This window comes from Cherax quadricarinatus, chromosome 18 (assembly GCF_038502225.1).
Source record: "Cherax quadricarinatus isolate ZL_2023a chromosome 18, ASM3850222v1, whole genome shotgun sequence".
In the NCBI taxonomy this organism is placed as follows: Eukaryota; Metazoa; Arthropoda; class Malacostraca; order Decapoda; family Parastacidae; genus Cherax; species Cherax quadricarinatus.
In genome coordinates this window covers 28,833,549-28,848,681 of record NC_091309.1, presented here as the reverse complement: position 1 = coordinate 28,848,681, position 15,133 = coordinate 28,833,549, and the positions used below count along the sequence as shown (strand labels likewise).

Genomic DNA, 15,133 nt, shown 5'->3' with positions numbered 1-15,133 from the left:
CCACCCACCTTCTTCCCCTTGTTCATTCTATTATTATAAAAAGAAGCACTAAACCCATGTTCGTTCTACAGTTCACCTCATTTTCCACAGATCCATCCGCTTTGATAAATCCCATCCCAAACACATTCACTTCCTCCATACTCCCACCTTCCAATCTGATATCCTATCATTCACTACCTCAATTTTTTTTTGTTACCCCCATCTCCATGGTCTTTCCTATGTTCACTTTTAATTTCCTACTCCTCCATTTTTTTTTTTTTAACACATCGGGAGTTTCCCACCGAGGCAGGGTGACACAAAAGAAAAAAAAAGAGACTTTCATCATTTTTCAACACTTTCACCATCACTCATACATTATCACTGTCTTCGCAGAGGCAATCAGATAACAACAGCTTAGACGTCCCTCCAAACTGCCAATATCCTTTAAAGTGCAGGCATTGCACTTCCCATTTCCAGTGCTCAAGTCTGGCTAACCAGTTTCCCTGAATCCCATCACTAAATATTACCCTGCTCACACTCCAACAGCTCCTCAGGTCCCAAAAACCATTCATCTCCATTCACTCCTTTCTAACATGCTCACGCATACTTGCTGGAAGGCCAGGCCCCTCGCCCACAAAATCTCCTTTACCCCCTCCCTCCAACCTTTTCGGAGATGACCCCTACCCTGCCTTCCTTCCCCTACAGATTTATACGCTCTCCAAATCATTCTTTGATCCATTCTCTCTAACTGACCAAACCACCTCAACAGCCCCTCTTCAGCCCTGACTAATACTTATACTAACTCTACACCTCCTCCTAATTTCCATACTACAAATTCTCTGTATAATATTTACACCGTACACTGGCCTTAGACACAACATCTCCACTGCCTCCAGCCACCTCCTCACTGCAGCATTTACAACTCATGCTTCACACCCATATAAGAGTGTTGGTACCACTATACTCTTGTACATTCCCTTCTTTACCTCCATGGATAACGTTCTTTGTCTCCACCAGATATCTCAATGCACCATTCACCGTTTTTCCTTCATCAATTCTATAGTTAACCTTGTCCTTCATAAAGCCATCCACTGACAAGTCAACTCCAAAATATCTGAAAGCATTCATTTCTTCCATACTCCCTCCCTCCAATATGATACCCAATTTTTCTTTATCTAAATCGTTTGATACCCTCATCACCTGTGTTCACTTTCAACTTTCTACCTTTACACACCCTCCCAAACTCATCCACTAACCTTTGCAACTTTTCTTTAGAATCCCCCAAAAGCACAGTATCATCAGCAAAAAGTATTTGATTACCCATAATTTAATCCCACCCCGCTCCCCAACACCCTAGCATTTACTTCTTTTACAACCCTCTCTAAATATGTTTAACAACCATGGTGACATTACACATCCCTAAGACCTACTTTTACTGGGAAGTAATCTCCCTCTCTCCTACACACCCTAACCTGAGCCTCAATATCCTCATAAAAACTCTTTATACACCCTTCCTTATTCATTTGCCAACCACTGCAACTTCTCTTCAGTATCTCCCAGCAAGTGCATTATTTGATTTACAAGTAAATTGACTATCTTGTAACATTTTCCTCTAAAATTTTCACTAGACTTTTACATGTTTGGTTCTCCAGAATTTTTTTTTCTCATACTGCCTCTGGTCTCAATCATGCTGACTCTTTTTGGTGTTCCAGTGTAGAGACAGACAAACTTTATGGATTTAAAAGAAGACATCATAAATGGATAAAGAAGACAGAAACCAACTGCACCACTTTTTTAGTTAAGAAAATGAATAACAGGTATTATTACTTGTTACATGCACTCTTATAAATTTTATTGCAGTAGTATGTAATGTAGCAGGAGTGTTATAGATGTAGCACAGTATAGTAGAATAAAGGTCCCTCCCAATTAAGTTTACATAAACGTAAATAAGACGAGATTTAATAAGAATTTTAATGTATAATATTTATGCACTACTTAAACAGTACTGGTTTCCATACAGACTCATTCATACTGTATGAAGAAAGGAAAATTACTCACAAAGCATTTACACAAAAAATAAGAACTGTTGTTGTTGTTCTCATTAATTTTTTAAGAGAGATCATCAGTCACCTAGAAAGTTACAATGAATTTTTAAAAGGAATATGAAGAGATCAAGAATTACATACTGGCTGTAAAGGAGCTACACAACATACCCCACGTACCTAGCTGCTTGCCTAGGTGGTGTTTCCAGGGGGCTGAAATTTAAAACAAAGCAAAAAATCAAACATACATGCACACCCACTCTAAAGATGAAAAATACAAATAATAAACTTACTTTTCAAATAAAATCTAAAACAAAACATGGAGGCTTTGTTATTGACTGAAGCCTCTGCTGGGTATTGTTATCACTGCCCATTTGCATAAAAATGTAAGAGCCACCTTTTGGGAATGTGATATCAAAATCATGCTACTCAGAAACACAATTAAAAAATTTATTAAAAAATAATTTAGCAAATTTATAAAAAATTAAACAGTTACGTAATTATTTAGTGAATGTACAACTATGGCTAAGGCACAGAAGCATGTTCTGCTGCAACTATATACATATATCTTAGCAATAATAATATGCAGCATGCAGTGAGTTGGTTTATTTCGGCCATCCTCTAGAGCATATTAAGCAATCCAATTAAGATGGATAAATGAAGATTTTGTGATTACCTTTTAAAAAAATTCCTTCTATCTACAAATTTTACCCCTGAAGATTTAAAGTTTAAATTACTAAATGTTTAAAAATCTTACAACATTTACAAGAGTAATTTTTGAACTGCAGTACTTTGCTAACTTGATGTACCCATACAATAAGATAGGAAAACCATTAACTTTCAATAAAAAATGAAAAAAATTCTTAATAAAGCTTACCGTTTAGAAAATTTAGATGATAATTTAGAGAAGAAACTGGTCCTACTGGTGGAAGAGAGAGCACTGGTGTCCTGCGTGGTGAGCGGGGCACCTACTCCTCCATATGTGTTGTTATTTCGTCTGTTTTGTCCACTGTGGAACGTTGATCGACTGGTGTGGTTTCGAGGGAAAGGATTACGATTGCTTGAAACAGGTGATACAGGCGTTTTGTTCGACGAGCTGGAAGGCAGTAAGGGTAACATTCTGAGTGAGGTGCCATGCATAAGCACAGCCAATGGTGATGAGCAGCTGAAACTCACACCTTTTTTTTTCTGTTGTTATTTAAAAAAAATTAATGCAAGAGCCTGAACACTGGCTAGAGCAAGAATATTAGCTACACTAGTACAAGTTGTAATAAGTGATTTATATCACACAGTTACGTTTCTATAAATAGTAAAGCATCAATTTTTTATCTGAAAGATTATTCATATGACTATTAGTGATTATATATTAGTAACAATTATAAGTAATAGTGCACACTACCTAAGCATTCGTTTGTGGTCCTCACTGTGTCTAGAGGCAACAGATCTACCAAAGTCATGCAAAAATTAAATATTAGGTTCATCACACCACCCTTTAGCAATACAGTAATTTGTTTTGGTAGGTGTGAACCAACCAAAGTGTATTGGTGTATGAATGTGTTGCTTATGCTATGTCTGCTATATACAAGCTGTCATGCATTTCACGAACTCACAAGAAGGGAAAACACTGACAACAGAATACAAGTGTGCAGGAGCAGAAGAAATGAGGTGAGGGAGCAAGCAGAAAGCAACAAGATGTGTGCGCCCACACAGAGACATACTACCTTGACCGTAAAGGATCTAGGGGGTGGTCTAGGGGCGAGAGATCCACTCGACCTGGACCAGCACCCGTGCCCGCAGAAATGGACGCTGACTTGAAATGACCTTTTGCAGGTCGAGAGTTAGTGGCTGCCGAGGGGTGGCCATGGGACAGGCTGTCCACCGGGGCCCCCACCACACAGGAGGGAGGGGCCCCAGGGAGGAGTGGTACCGCAGCCACACCACTGTAGTCACAAGACAACCAGAGTTATGACAGGCCACACACAGACACAGACACACAGGCCGTCACTCACCCCCTTCTGAGCCTCAAACATGTGAGAAGCCATTGGCTGTTACCTCCCTTAGAATAGCAATGCTAAAAAGCATGAAACAAAGAAGCTGTTCTTAACAGCAATAACAATGTAGTCCTTTAGGAATAAGCCTTGCAGATAGCAGTATAAAATATCCCTGAGAAGAACTTTAAATATACAAATAAGGGCTCAACTAGAAGAAGGTGCTTGTGACTGAGTAAGTCATGCACAGGAAACTCTGAGACTTGGGTGGCTATCAACCCAGGAAGTCATCAGAGAACATAAACAAGTGCAAAAGGAAGGGTTCTGAAGTTTGTTATGAGCAGCAGTAGCACTACAAGCAGCAATAGCAATAGCAATAGCAGCAGTAGCAACCTGCTACACCAAGCCACTCTAGCACTCACTTTAGCTGTACCAACACAGGAATTATGACAGCCTGTGTGTTGTAAAGTGTCCTAGGTCTTTACTAGTGGCTAGCCTGTTTCAAGGTAGTACATTTCAGTCCATTTGTGTACAATATGTGTTGTCTTCAAATTCAAAACTTTGGTTTGCAATAAGCAATGACTTTATATCAATTTCTTAAATTAATTATTGAGATTAGCACTTGTTCAATAATCAAGATTGTAAATGAGCAAACCATAAGCTGAATTTTTTGTTTATCAGAGGGTGGTTGGCACTAAGTGTTGGTAAGGTATGTCTGAGGCAAAATTAACTTTTGCTGTACGTATATAATCAATGCACGAACATTAGGACACAGTGACATTACACGAGCTACGGTTTACATGAAGGTAGAGACCTAGGAGTGGGGAGATCAAATATAAGAATAGCCATTCAACAAACATACAATTTTTAGTCAATACTCTGACCAAATGAACAACTGGGATCTGTTATCAGCAGGGAAGAAGAGACAGCCACTGTAGTAAAACATATGAAGAGCTTGTACTGCACCATTCAATTTCAGTTACTAGTGTCAACCTCCAATTAATTTTCTAAGATGAAACTACTGCAAAAATATGCATAAAATAATTAAAACATGAAGCACAGCCCTATAGGTTATAAACTGAATGGTGCCATCTTGACACTGTATCCTGGGATGACACAAGCGCTTACTCACCCTCGGATAAAACCACTCAGTGTTTTGCAGGCGAGTCTCGCGGGAAAGAACGAGCGCCTAACGGGAATGTGGACACTGACAGACAGACAGACAACACACAGGGGTCAGATCTCTCTGTTGTTGGTCAGTAACAAACTTCACCATCATCTACTGCAGAGCTATTGGGCCTCCTGCCATGTCAGAATCCATTTTGAATAATTTCTAGAGCAGTAGTATTTAAGCTCCATCACAGTAGCGAGTCTACTCTCAAGCGAATTTATGAATTAGAGTGATGAGGCACAAAACCCAAAACAAAAATTAATGTTAATATCACACTCTAGTATTCTAGAAAAATAACTTTCAGCATGACTGTGGGATGAGGGGAGGTACTAAGTAGTACTTGTCCCTCTTTCACCATTGGCTGAGCAAGTAAGGCATCATGCACCTACAGGGACAAATACCCCTTCACGGAAGTCTCTGATGCAATTCTCAAATTGGGCCCTCAAGGTATTAAGTTGCAAATGCTAATTGAAGGGTCAAGTTCCATTTCATCCACTCAAACAAAACCATAAGAAATATACTATGGAGGAAGTTATTTACTTTAAATGATGAATAATTATTAAGGTAGAGAGAATTGCTTTATGATCCTCTTAAGTACAAAATATTAGGGCCTACGGCCCTAAACAGACAGACATATAGACTGAGTCCGTGTAAGTGTACAAGTGCCGCTGCTTTGAGTTAACACTTCAGCAAATTTTGGGCATCAAGGAATAGCAGTGGCAAATAAATATCTTAACATCAGGTTAGGTTGGGGGCAGTAAATGCAGGTTTGCTGTAAAATATTACAGATAAATTTTTCTGCATATTGAAAAAACTATACTGGGACAATATGGTAAATAACAATAATGTAAGGGGGGAACATTTATTAGTAACTCTCAAACAAACACAAGACAGAGATCTAAAGCCTCCTCTACTACCTTGATTGGCCAGTTTATATTGTATGTAACTAGTCAACATTTTTGGGCTTTGCCTTATGTTTCTATCATATAAATTTTCCTATTAGCACACAAGGAAAATAACGGGTGCTAGACCAAACTCAAAACAGGTGACTGGAAACATACTTAGCTCAACCTCATTAAATGCGTCCTCCATAAAAAAAAGGAACATTGAGTCATCAAATCTGTCTAGTCTTCAGAAATTCAGAAGTATGGTGATATTTAAGATGGGCATACATATTATAGCAGAGAGGCAGTTATTGAGGTTTACCTAAAGATGAACCTGTACTCTAAGGGAGGGGTTCACAAACTGTACTCACTCCTCAATCGTGTGGACAATGGCTTCATTACACACGTTACTCTCTCCCTGTGAGCCCCTAAAGGCATAAGGAATAATTGACGTTTGCTTTTTCCATAAAAAATACAAATTATTAGCTACATGAAGGTGTTACTATTTTAATATTTCTTTCCAGTAAGGAGAACCCAAGAAATTATGGCTCCTTATATCTAAACAATAGGAAAAATAAGAATATATTATCAGGTGATTGTGGCATCTAAAAAGCAGTGAGTAATATATATCATTTAGATATACTGCATATTTTATAAAATTATATCTAAATGCATATGAATACACACAGAAAAACAAAAAGGAAAAAGGATAAAAAATGTAGTGCCTACAGTAACTGACTTCAATTGCAGGACAATTCAGTGGAGAGCCCAAAACCTGGTCAAAAGTGAGGACTCTATACAAAAAGCCCAAGGAAATTTTACTTAAAATTTTTTTACTTTAAACATATGCTGTCACCTGTGAAAATTTCTTACTCCTCAAAATGTTAAACTCAATATTCTAGCTAGTAAAGGACACTTGTAACTCATAAAATTATGCAGAAATATTTGCTTTAGTAGTAATGCCACTGATAATAAGGAAAATTCTATACAAAAAGCTTCAGTCAATTTATCATATTACACAAAAATTTTACTACAGGAAATCTTTCTCAAGATCAGCTCTGTCCTGTCAATTATCCAAAATATTTTTTACTTCACAGGGAGATTTCACAAACTATGCTGCCAATATTTTACTGATGGTGTAGCTTCAATCAAGACAACTGTGTGGATTACTTCCCCTTCACAGTGAATAGTTTAGCAATTAGTTGTGGCATTAACTAAGATGCCTGGATACATGCACCATTTTTCATATGGCAATGGGATTGAAAGCATAGCTAATCAGTGACAAGACAGGAAGTAAGATGCGCTTTACAGAAGCTTTGTCTTCCATGTCCTACAGACCACCATAGAGAATTTCACAACTGACAGCAGCCTTGCATAGCAGAACAGTTACAGTCTCAAGCTGGTCATCACTCAAGAGGGTATAGGCAATGGTGCTGTGTAAGTGAACATCCCCACTAAAGACCAGGACATAATAACATTCAAACGTCAAGAGAATTTTCTAGTGGGTCCCATTTATTTTTATCATATTTGAGAGACTTCCTATAGTAAGTACAATTTGAGATTTCTGCATTTGAAAACACTATAATGAATAATTATCAATTACACACAAAACTAAGGAAACATGTTTCCCAATATATAATGAAATTTACTTTTATATATATAAAACAATGGGACACACCATTCAAAATGTAAATAATTTCCCAAGACATACATACCTAGCAGAATCTGGAACGTTAGTTATATTTGTCTTTTCCGTTGACGATGCCTTATTGGCATCATAGGAGTAAGTTGAGCGCCTTCCTGATCCACTAATTCTAGTGGTCATAGTGTTACTTTTCTGAACACGGGATTTTCCTACACCAGGGCTTGTCGCTGCGCCTGCTCCTATTGGAAAAATCCATAGCAGTTTTAATTAAGTGCTATTTTATTTAATTATATAAATTCTACTCTTGCACTGAAGCAAAACCATCATCTACTTGAAGCACAATAAAATCCTCTTCAATCATTGGTTAATAGGGACTTTTCAAATCAATGTATATTTGACTATTTGTTTTGGGTGCATGAAAATATATTCTTAGATACATCAATGTTAAAGTGTAAACACTACGCTACTTTGGTTATCACTGAAGAGAAATGATAGAAAGACAATGACTTTAACATAAACATATGATTAACAGATCACACTGACAGAAGACAAGTGGAGATAGAGAAAATGTAGATTGGATAAGAGTGTAAATAAAGCAGACAAAAATTCTGAAGCTAATAACTATTGTTTAGTCATTATTTATAATCTTTGAGCCTATATCATAATAGCTACAGAAGCTCTTTGGAATATTTGAGACACTGAGACCCAGATACATTAATCAAATGGGAATAAGGGCAAGAAGAATGGAATGATTGGCACTACCCAAGCATTATTTTCATTTATTTACACGTAGATCATCACATTCTTACCAGAAGCACTCTCTACACTACTTAGGCAATAACTCCATTACATTTACAAAATCAACACATGAGCACCATCACCAATATTGATGCACAACTTCAGTAAGCCAATGACATCTCTGACAGAGTGTAAACATCTCAAGAACTACAACATTATCTTTGGAATATAAGCATTGACTCAACTCTGTTTGTAAATAATGAAATACAATTTTAAAATCATATACAGTACTAATAATACTTTATTCCTGCTGCTATTACATGCAAGACCAATCTTTACTACAAATGATCTATTGGCAATTAATTTCATTACAAATTTTTACCTGCAAATAGTCCTATCTATATTATGAAAGCCATACCTCCAGTATAAGTTCAATCATCACTATACATGTAGCTAAGTTGATAAAGTATTCAGTCACAATCAAATGAACCTGGGTTTGATGTCCAGGCTGGGTGAAATGTATCATCAAGTCTACTTACATTAGTTACACCTGCTAACCTAGGTAGTAGTTGACTACTGAGGGTTTCATCATGGGAGATAGTATACCATAGTAAAAGTTAGGCCTCGTAATGAGCAGAGATAGGGTAACAAGGCTTAACCTGTAAAATTATAATATTTATTTTTTAGTCCATTATATCTACATGACAAGTCATGAATAGGAGAAATGCTTGAGAGCAGTAAGCCTTGGTCTACCACAGAAGCATGGTCATAATAAAAGAAGTGTACACCACCTACTGATAGTAGCTCTTTTTTGAATATCGTACACACATCATACAGTACCCAAGAAAATGAATAATTACCAGAAGGAATAAAGCTAAATAAAATATGAGCAATGGACAAATACAGTACTGGTTACATTCTTATGGAGATGTGTAAGAGATTAACAGGTTTCCTTCAAGGGAAGGATACCTTCAATTCCTTGGATCAGGAGCAATTCACCATATTCAAAGCACCTCCCACATCACCTTTTGAAGGGTGGACCTCCAGTAAACAAGTCCAATCTCTACTGGTTTGTAGGTATAAACCTGTTTCCAACAGTCTTTCACAGACATGCTGAAGGTCAGGTTATTCTGTCAAATGCCTCATCAGTCAGGCTTCTACCTTTGTCAGTGTACAATGCATAACACCCTAGATCATCTGGCACATCTTGGAAGATTTTTTTTTTTGTCCAGTTTTCTTAACACTTTTTATTTTTTAGTAATATTTCTCATATCCACTGAATGAAAACTACAGCCGAGACTTTGCATACTGACATATAATTGGGCTTATGATACCCCTACTTCAAATTGATTTATTTTAAATGCTAGGTTAGGTAAATCAGAGATGCCAGACTTTGCCTTCAGGCATTCCCCTTCCCCTCCCACCATCACCACACACAGGAAGGGACAGAAGGCTGGGAGGGAAAGTGTGTACAGGTATACCTCATTACACACTGCTCATTTCAGAAAGCTTTGCTAATACATAACTTTTCAATTCTTTTTTTTTTTTTTCATCAAACTGGCCATATCCCACAGAGGCAGGATGACTTAAAAAGAAAAACAAAAGTTTCTCTTTTTAAATTTAATAATTTATACAGGAGAAGGGGTTACTAGCCCCTTGCTCCCGGCATTTTAGTAGCCTCTTACAACACGCATGGCTTACGGAGGAAGAATTCTGTTCCACTTTCCCATGGAGATAAGAGGAAATAAACAAGAACAAGAACTAGAAAGAAAATAGAAGAAAACCCAGAGGGGTGTGTATATATATGCTTGTACATGTATGTGTAGTGTGACCTAAGCATAAGCAAACGTAGGAAGACGTACCTGAAATCTTGCACATTTATGACAAAAAAGACACCTGCAATCCTACCATCATGTAATATAATTACAACTTTCCATTTCACACTCACTTGGTAGAATAGTAGTACCTTCCTGGGTGGTTGCTGTCTACCAACCTACTACCTAGGGCTTTTCAGTTTTTTTTTTTTATAAAATGCTGGCCATTTCCCACCGAGGCAGGGTGACCCAAAAATAAAGAAAAAACTTTCGTCATTCAACACTTTCACCATCACTCCAAACTGCCAATATCCTAAACCCCTTCTTTACAGTGCAGGCATTGTACTTCCCAATACCAGGACTCGAGTCCGGCTAACCGGTTTCCCTGAATCCCTTCACAAAATATTACCCCGCTCACACTCCAACAGCTCATCAGGTCCCAAAAACCTTATGTCTCCATTCACTCCTTTATATTTTCAGTTATACTATTTGCATTTATTATTTTCAGCACCTGCCTTGCTCTTAAAATGGTTTTTGTCAATTTCCATTTCTTTTTTTCTTTTTTTTTTACTTTTGAATAGTGCTAGTGCTATTGCACACTTAATAAATGATGGTGTAAACATGTTTTTAGGCTTTTATATGCACTGGCAAGTGAAAAAAATAGAAAAAGAAAATATAAATAAAAATAAAAATAAAAAAGTAAAGAAAAAAAAAAGAAAGATAAAAAGCAAAAGCAAGAAAAAGAGAAAGAGAAAAATAAAAAGAGAAAGAAAATAATGGAGCAAATGAATTGCAGATCTCACTCGAAAATAAAAGGCTTAGGTGTGAGCAAGGTGCCCAAAATGGGAAGCAGATGCTTGGGCCTCTATGGAAAAGCCTGTCTTGGAAGTCTGACTTACAGCTCACTCACCCTATAACCCTCCCCCTCTTCGTTTCTCTTTTTTTTTTTTATTCTGTGGGGTGACTAAGTCTGGTGTAATTACCAATGATTCTTCTTCTTGTATCAACTCCATCCTCTGGGGATAGCAACTGGCACACTACAGATGAACAGCCTTTATCACTGTCACTACTAGGCCATCACTGATTGCTAGGAAGTTCACACCAATATCGCCAGAGTCTCGCACCAACCCAATAACCTCTGCATCCAACTCTTGCCTGGCAAATCTAAGAGTTGCCCTTAGGAATCTCAAGTGTCTTTCCAGGTACTTCATACATGTCAATCCCATCTTGGGGTGAACTGCATCAATATGGAACCCACACCTGAGGAAGTATGTTAAGAAACTGGAGAAACTGAAGATGTATGCAACAAGAGCTACAATGAGAGGCTAATGGGACTGAATCTAAAAATAATGAAGGATAGAAGAACAAGGGAAGATATACAAAATACTCAGGGAAATTGATAGGGTAGGCAAGAAAAGGCTGTTTGAAAAGTAAGAAATAGGAAAGTGGACACACAGGTGTAAGTTAAAGACAGATGAGTCAGGAAGTAATTCTTCACCCAGAGGGTGGTCAGAAAGTTGAATGATCTTCATAAGTAGTGGTGGAGGCTGTCTCCACTACTTGTCTTCAACAAGTTGAGAGGTAGGGCCAGAAACCGATTCCACACCTGCAGTCACATACAGGCGAGTACATACATGCATCGTAGACACAGACACAGGTACTAGGTGAGTACACACACACACACACACACACACACACACACACACACACACTATGAAGATAATATCCAGTCTGAACTACAAAATGTCTTAACATATTTCAATAATTCTTCTACACACGTTAACCTATAATATCTTGGGATGTGCATTTTTATAAATATTGCTGATGCAATACTGCACTGTGATGTTCTCTAAAGCAGAGTATAACAATCAGCAATCATCATCAGCAAGTTGTTGCAATACAAACAATTATCAGATCCAGACAAACATTACTCACATTTTTAATGAATTGCAAGCAAAAATAAAATAAAATTGCTTTAAAATCTTTCCCACATTCTAGGATAATATACAAGACCAAATAAGAAACTATTAAATCTCACCAATAATAATGATGTGCTCTCAAATCTAGATACAGCAACCAAATTAAATAGTTTCTGTCTCATTTGAATTAAGCTAGCTAGTAACATTCCTGGAAAATACAATTAATATTAACTCTCCTATGGCAACTACTTTAGTTTCTTGTACTTACCAACAACCACAATCTTTCTAGGAAACTAATAATAAAATTACATAAAAATTCATTCAGCAATCATGATAAATGATACATTATGTGCAAGAAAGAATTATACATCACCAGCCACTAATAAATAACTTTTAACTATGACTATCAAGATATCCTTCAAATGCCTAGAATTCATAATCCCAATTCACAAAGGTGGAAATACCTCTGACAAAGAACTACACACGAATTTCAATCCTGCCAATATGGAAACAAGGTATAAATAAGCAGAAGAATGGACAGGGACTGGAACTGTGGTCATGACAGGCAGCAGGTCCAGTGCTATACCACTAATTATTAGCCTTACAATAGAAAGGTTTCACATACAGCATTTTTCTGTGATATATCTGCATCAGAGGTAACCACCTATGACCAAACTATCTCTTCCTACACCTCCATTGTATGAATTCTAAGACAATTTTTTTTTCCAACAAGTCGGCTGTCTCCCACCGAGGCAGGGTGACCCAAAAAGAAAGAAAATACCCAAAAAAGAAAATACTTTCATCATCATTCAACACTTTCACCTCACTCACACAATCACTTTTTGCAGAGGTGCCCAGAATACAACAGTTTAGAAGTATATAAGTACAAAAATACACAATCTATCCCTCCAAACTGCCAATATCCCAAACCCCTCCTTTAGAGTGCAGGCATTGTACTTCCCATTTCCAGGACTCAAGACTGGTTACATAAAATAACCGGTTTCCCTGAATCCCTTCACTAAATATTACCCTGCTCAAACTCCAACAGTCAATTAATTAGCATGTGTAGAGGTAGAAAGTTGAAAGTGAGCATAGAAAAGAGTAAGGTGACGAGAGTATCAAATGATTTAGATAAAGAAAAATTGGATATCAAATTGGGGAGGAAGAGTATGGATGAAGTGAATATTTTCAGATACAGCGGACCCCTGGTTTACAATATTTTTTCATTCCAGACGTATGTTCAGGTGCCAGTACTGACCGAATTTGTTCCATAAGGAATACTGTGAATTAAATTAGTCCATTTCAGACCCCCAAACATACACGTACAAACGCACTTACATAAATGTACACTTACATAATTGGTCGCATTGGGAGGTGATCGTAAAGCGGCGGTCCACTGTATTTGGGAGTTGATGCGTCAGCGGATGGATTTATGAAGGATGAGTTTAATCATAGAATTGATGAAGGAAAAAAGGTGAGTGGTGCATTGAGGTATATGTGGAGGCAAAAAATGTTATCTATGGAGGTAAAGAAGACAATGTATGAAAGTACAGTAGTACCAACACTTTTATATGGGTGTGAAGCTTGGGTTGTAAATCCTGCAGCGAGGAGGAAGTTGGAGGCAATGGGGATGTCCTATCTAAGGGCAATGTGTGGTGTAAATATTATGCAGAAAATTTGGAGTGTGGAAATTAGGAAAAGGTGTTTACCTGGAGAGAGTTCCGGGGGTCAACACCCCCGCGGCCCAGTCTGTGACCAGGCCTCATGGTGGATCAGAGCCTGATCAACCAGGCTGTTACTGCTGGCTGCACGCAATCCAACATACGAGCCACAGCCCGGCTGGTCAGGTACCAACTTTAGGTGCTTGTCCAGTGCCTGCTTGAAGACAGCCAGGGGTCTATTGGTAATCTCCCTTATGTATGCTGGGAGGCAGTTGAACAGTCTCGGGGCCCCTGACACTTATTGTATTGTCTCTTAAAGTGCTAGTGACACCCCCCGCTTTTCATTGGGAGGGGGGGGGGTGTTGTGGAGTTAATAAAAGTATTAGTCAGAGGATTGAAGAGGGGTTGTTGAGGTGGTTCGGTCATTTAGAGAGAATGGATCAAAGTAGAATGACATGGAGAGCGTACAAATATGTAGGGAAAGGAAAGCGGGGTAGGGGTCATCCTCAAAAAGGTTGGAGGGAGGGGGTAAAGGTGTTGTGGGTGAGGGGTTTGGACTTCCAGCAAGTGTGCGTGAGCATGTTAGATAGGAGTGAATGGAGACAAATGGTATTTGGAACCTGACAATCTGTTGGAGTGTGAGCAGGGTAATATTTAGTGAAGGGATTCAGGGAAACCGGTCATTTTATGTAACCAGACTTGAGTCCTGGAAATGGGAAGTACAATGCCTGCACTCTAAAGGAGGGGTTTGGGATATTGGCAGTTTGGAGATATATATTGTGTATTTTTATACATATACACTTCTAAACTGTTGTATTCTGGGCACCTGTGCAAAAACAGTGAATATGTGTGAGTGAGGTTAAAATGTTAAATGATGATGAAAGTATTTTCTTTTTGGGTCACGCTGCGTTGGTGGGAGACAGACGACTTATTGGGAGAAAAAAAAAAAAAAAAAAAAAAAACTTCTGGGCTGTGAAAAGGGACAGTTGGGTTACACCTGGTCCTCTGATGCAGACATGTCACAGATGTGCTGCCTGTGAAACCTTCCTATTCTGTCTCTTGGCTCACTGGACCTCCTACCTGTCAGGACTATGGCTCAAAACCCAGTCCAATCTTCTTTTTATTTTTTTTTTTTTAACAAGTCGACTGTCTCCCACCGAGGCAGGGTGACCCAAAAAATTAAGAAAATACTTTCATCATCATTCAACACTTTCACCTCACTCTCACACAATCACTCTTTTTGCAGAGGTGCTCAGATCACAACAGCTTAGAAGCATATACCTAAAAAGATA

The 15,133-nt window shown here is 38.1% G+C and overlaps 1 protein-coding gene across 1 annotated transcript in view; it reads right to left on the bottom strand.

Moving 5' to 3' along the window:
• The window catches only part of LOC128689461 (MAP/microtubule affinity-regulating kinase 3), a 482,834-nt gene that overhangs the window by 131,469 nt on the left and 336,232 nt on the right, over positions 1 to 15,133 (bottom strand). The window contains exons 11-15 of the mRNA XM_070086500.1: positions 7,780 to 7,948; positions 6,436 to 6,492; positions 3,743 to 3,961; positions 2,899 to 3,117; positions 2,202 to 2,234 (exon numbers count right to left, since the gene is read on the bottom strand). Of these exons, the coding sequence (XP_069942601.1) occupies positions 2,202 to 2,234; positions 2,899 to 3,117; positions 3,743 to 3,961; positions 6,436 to 6,492; positions 7,780 to 7,948 (697 nt within the window). The remainder of the gene's footprint in view (positions 1 to 2,201; positions 2,235 to 2,898; positions 3,118 to 3,742; positions 3,962 to 6,435; positions 6,493 to 7,779; positions 7,949 to 15,133) is intronic.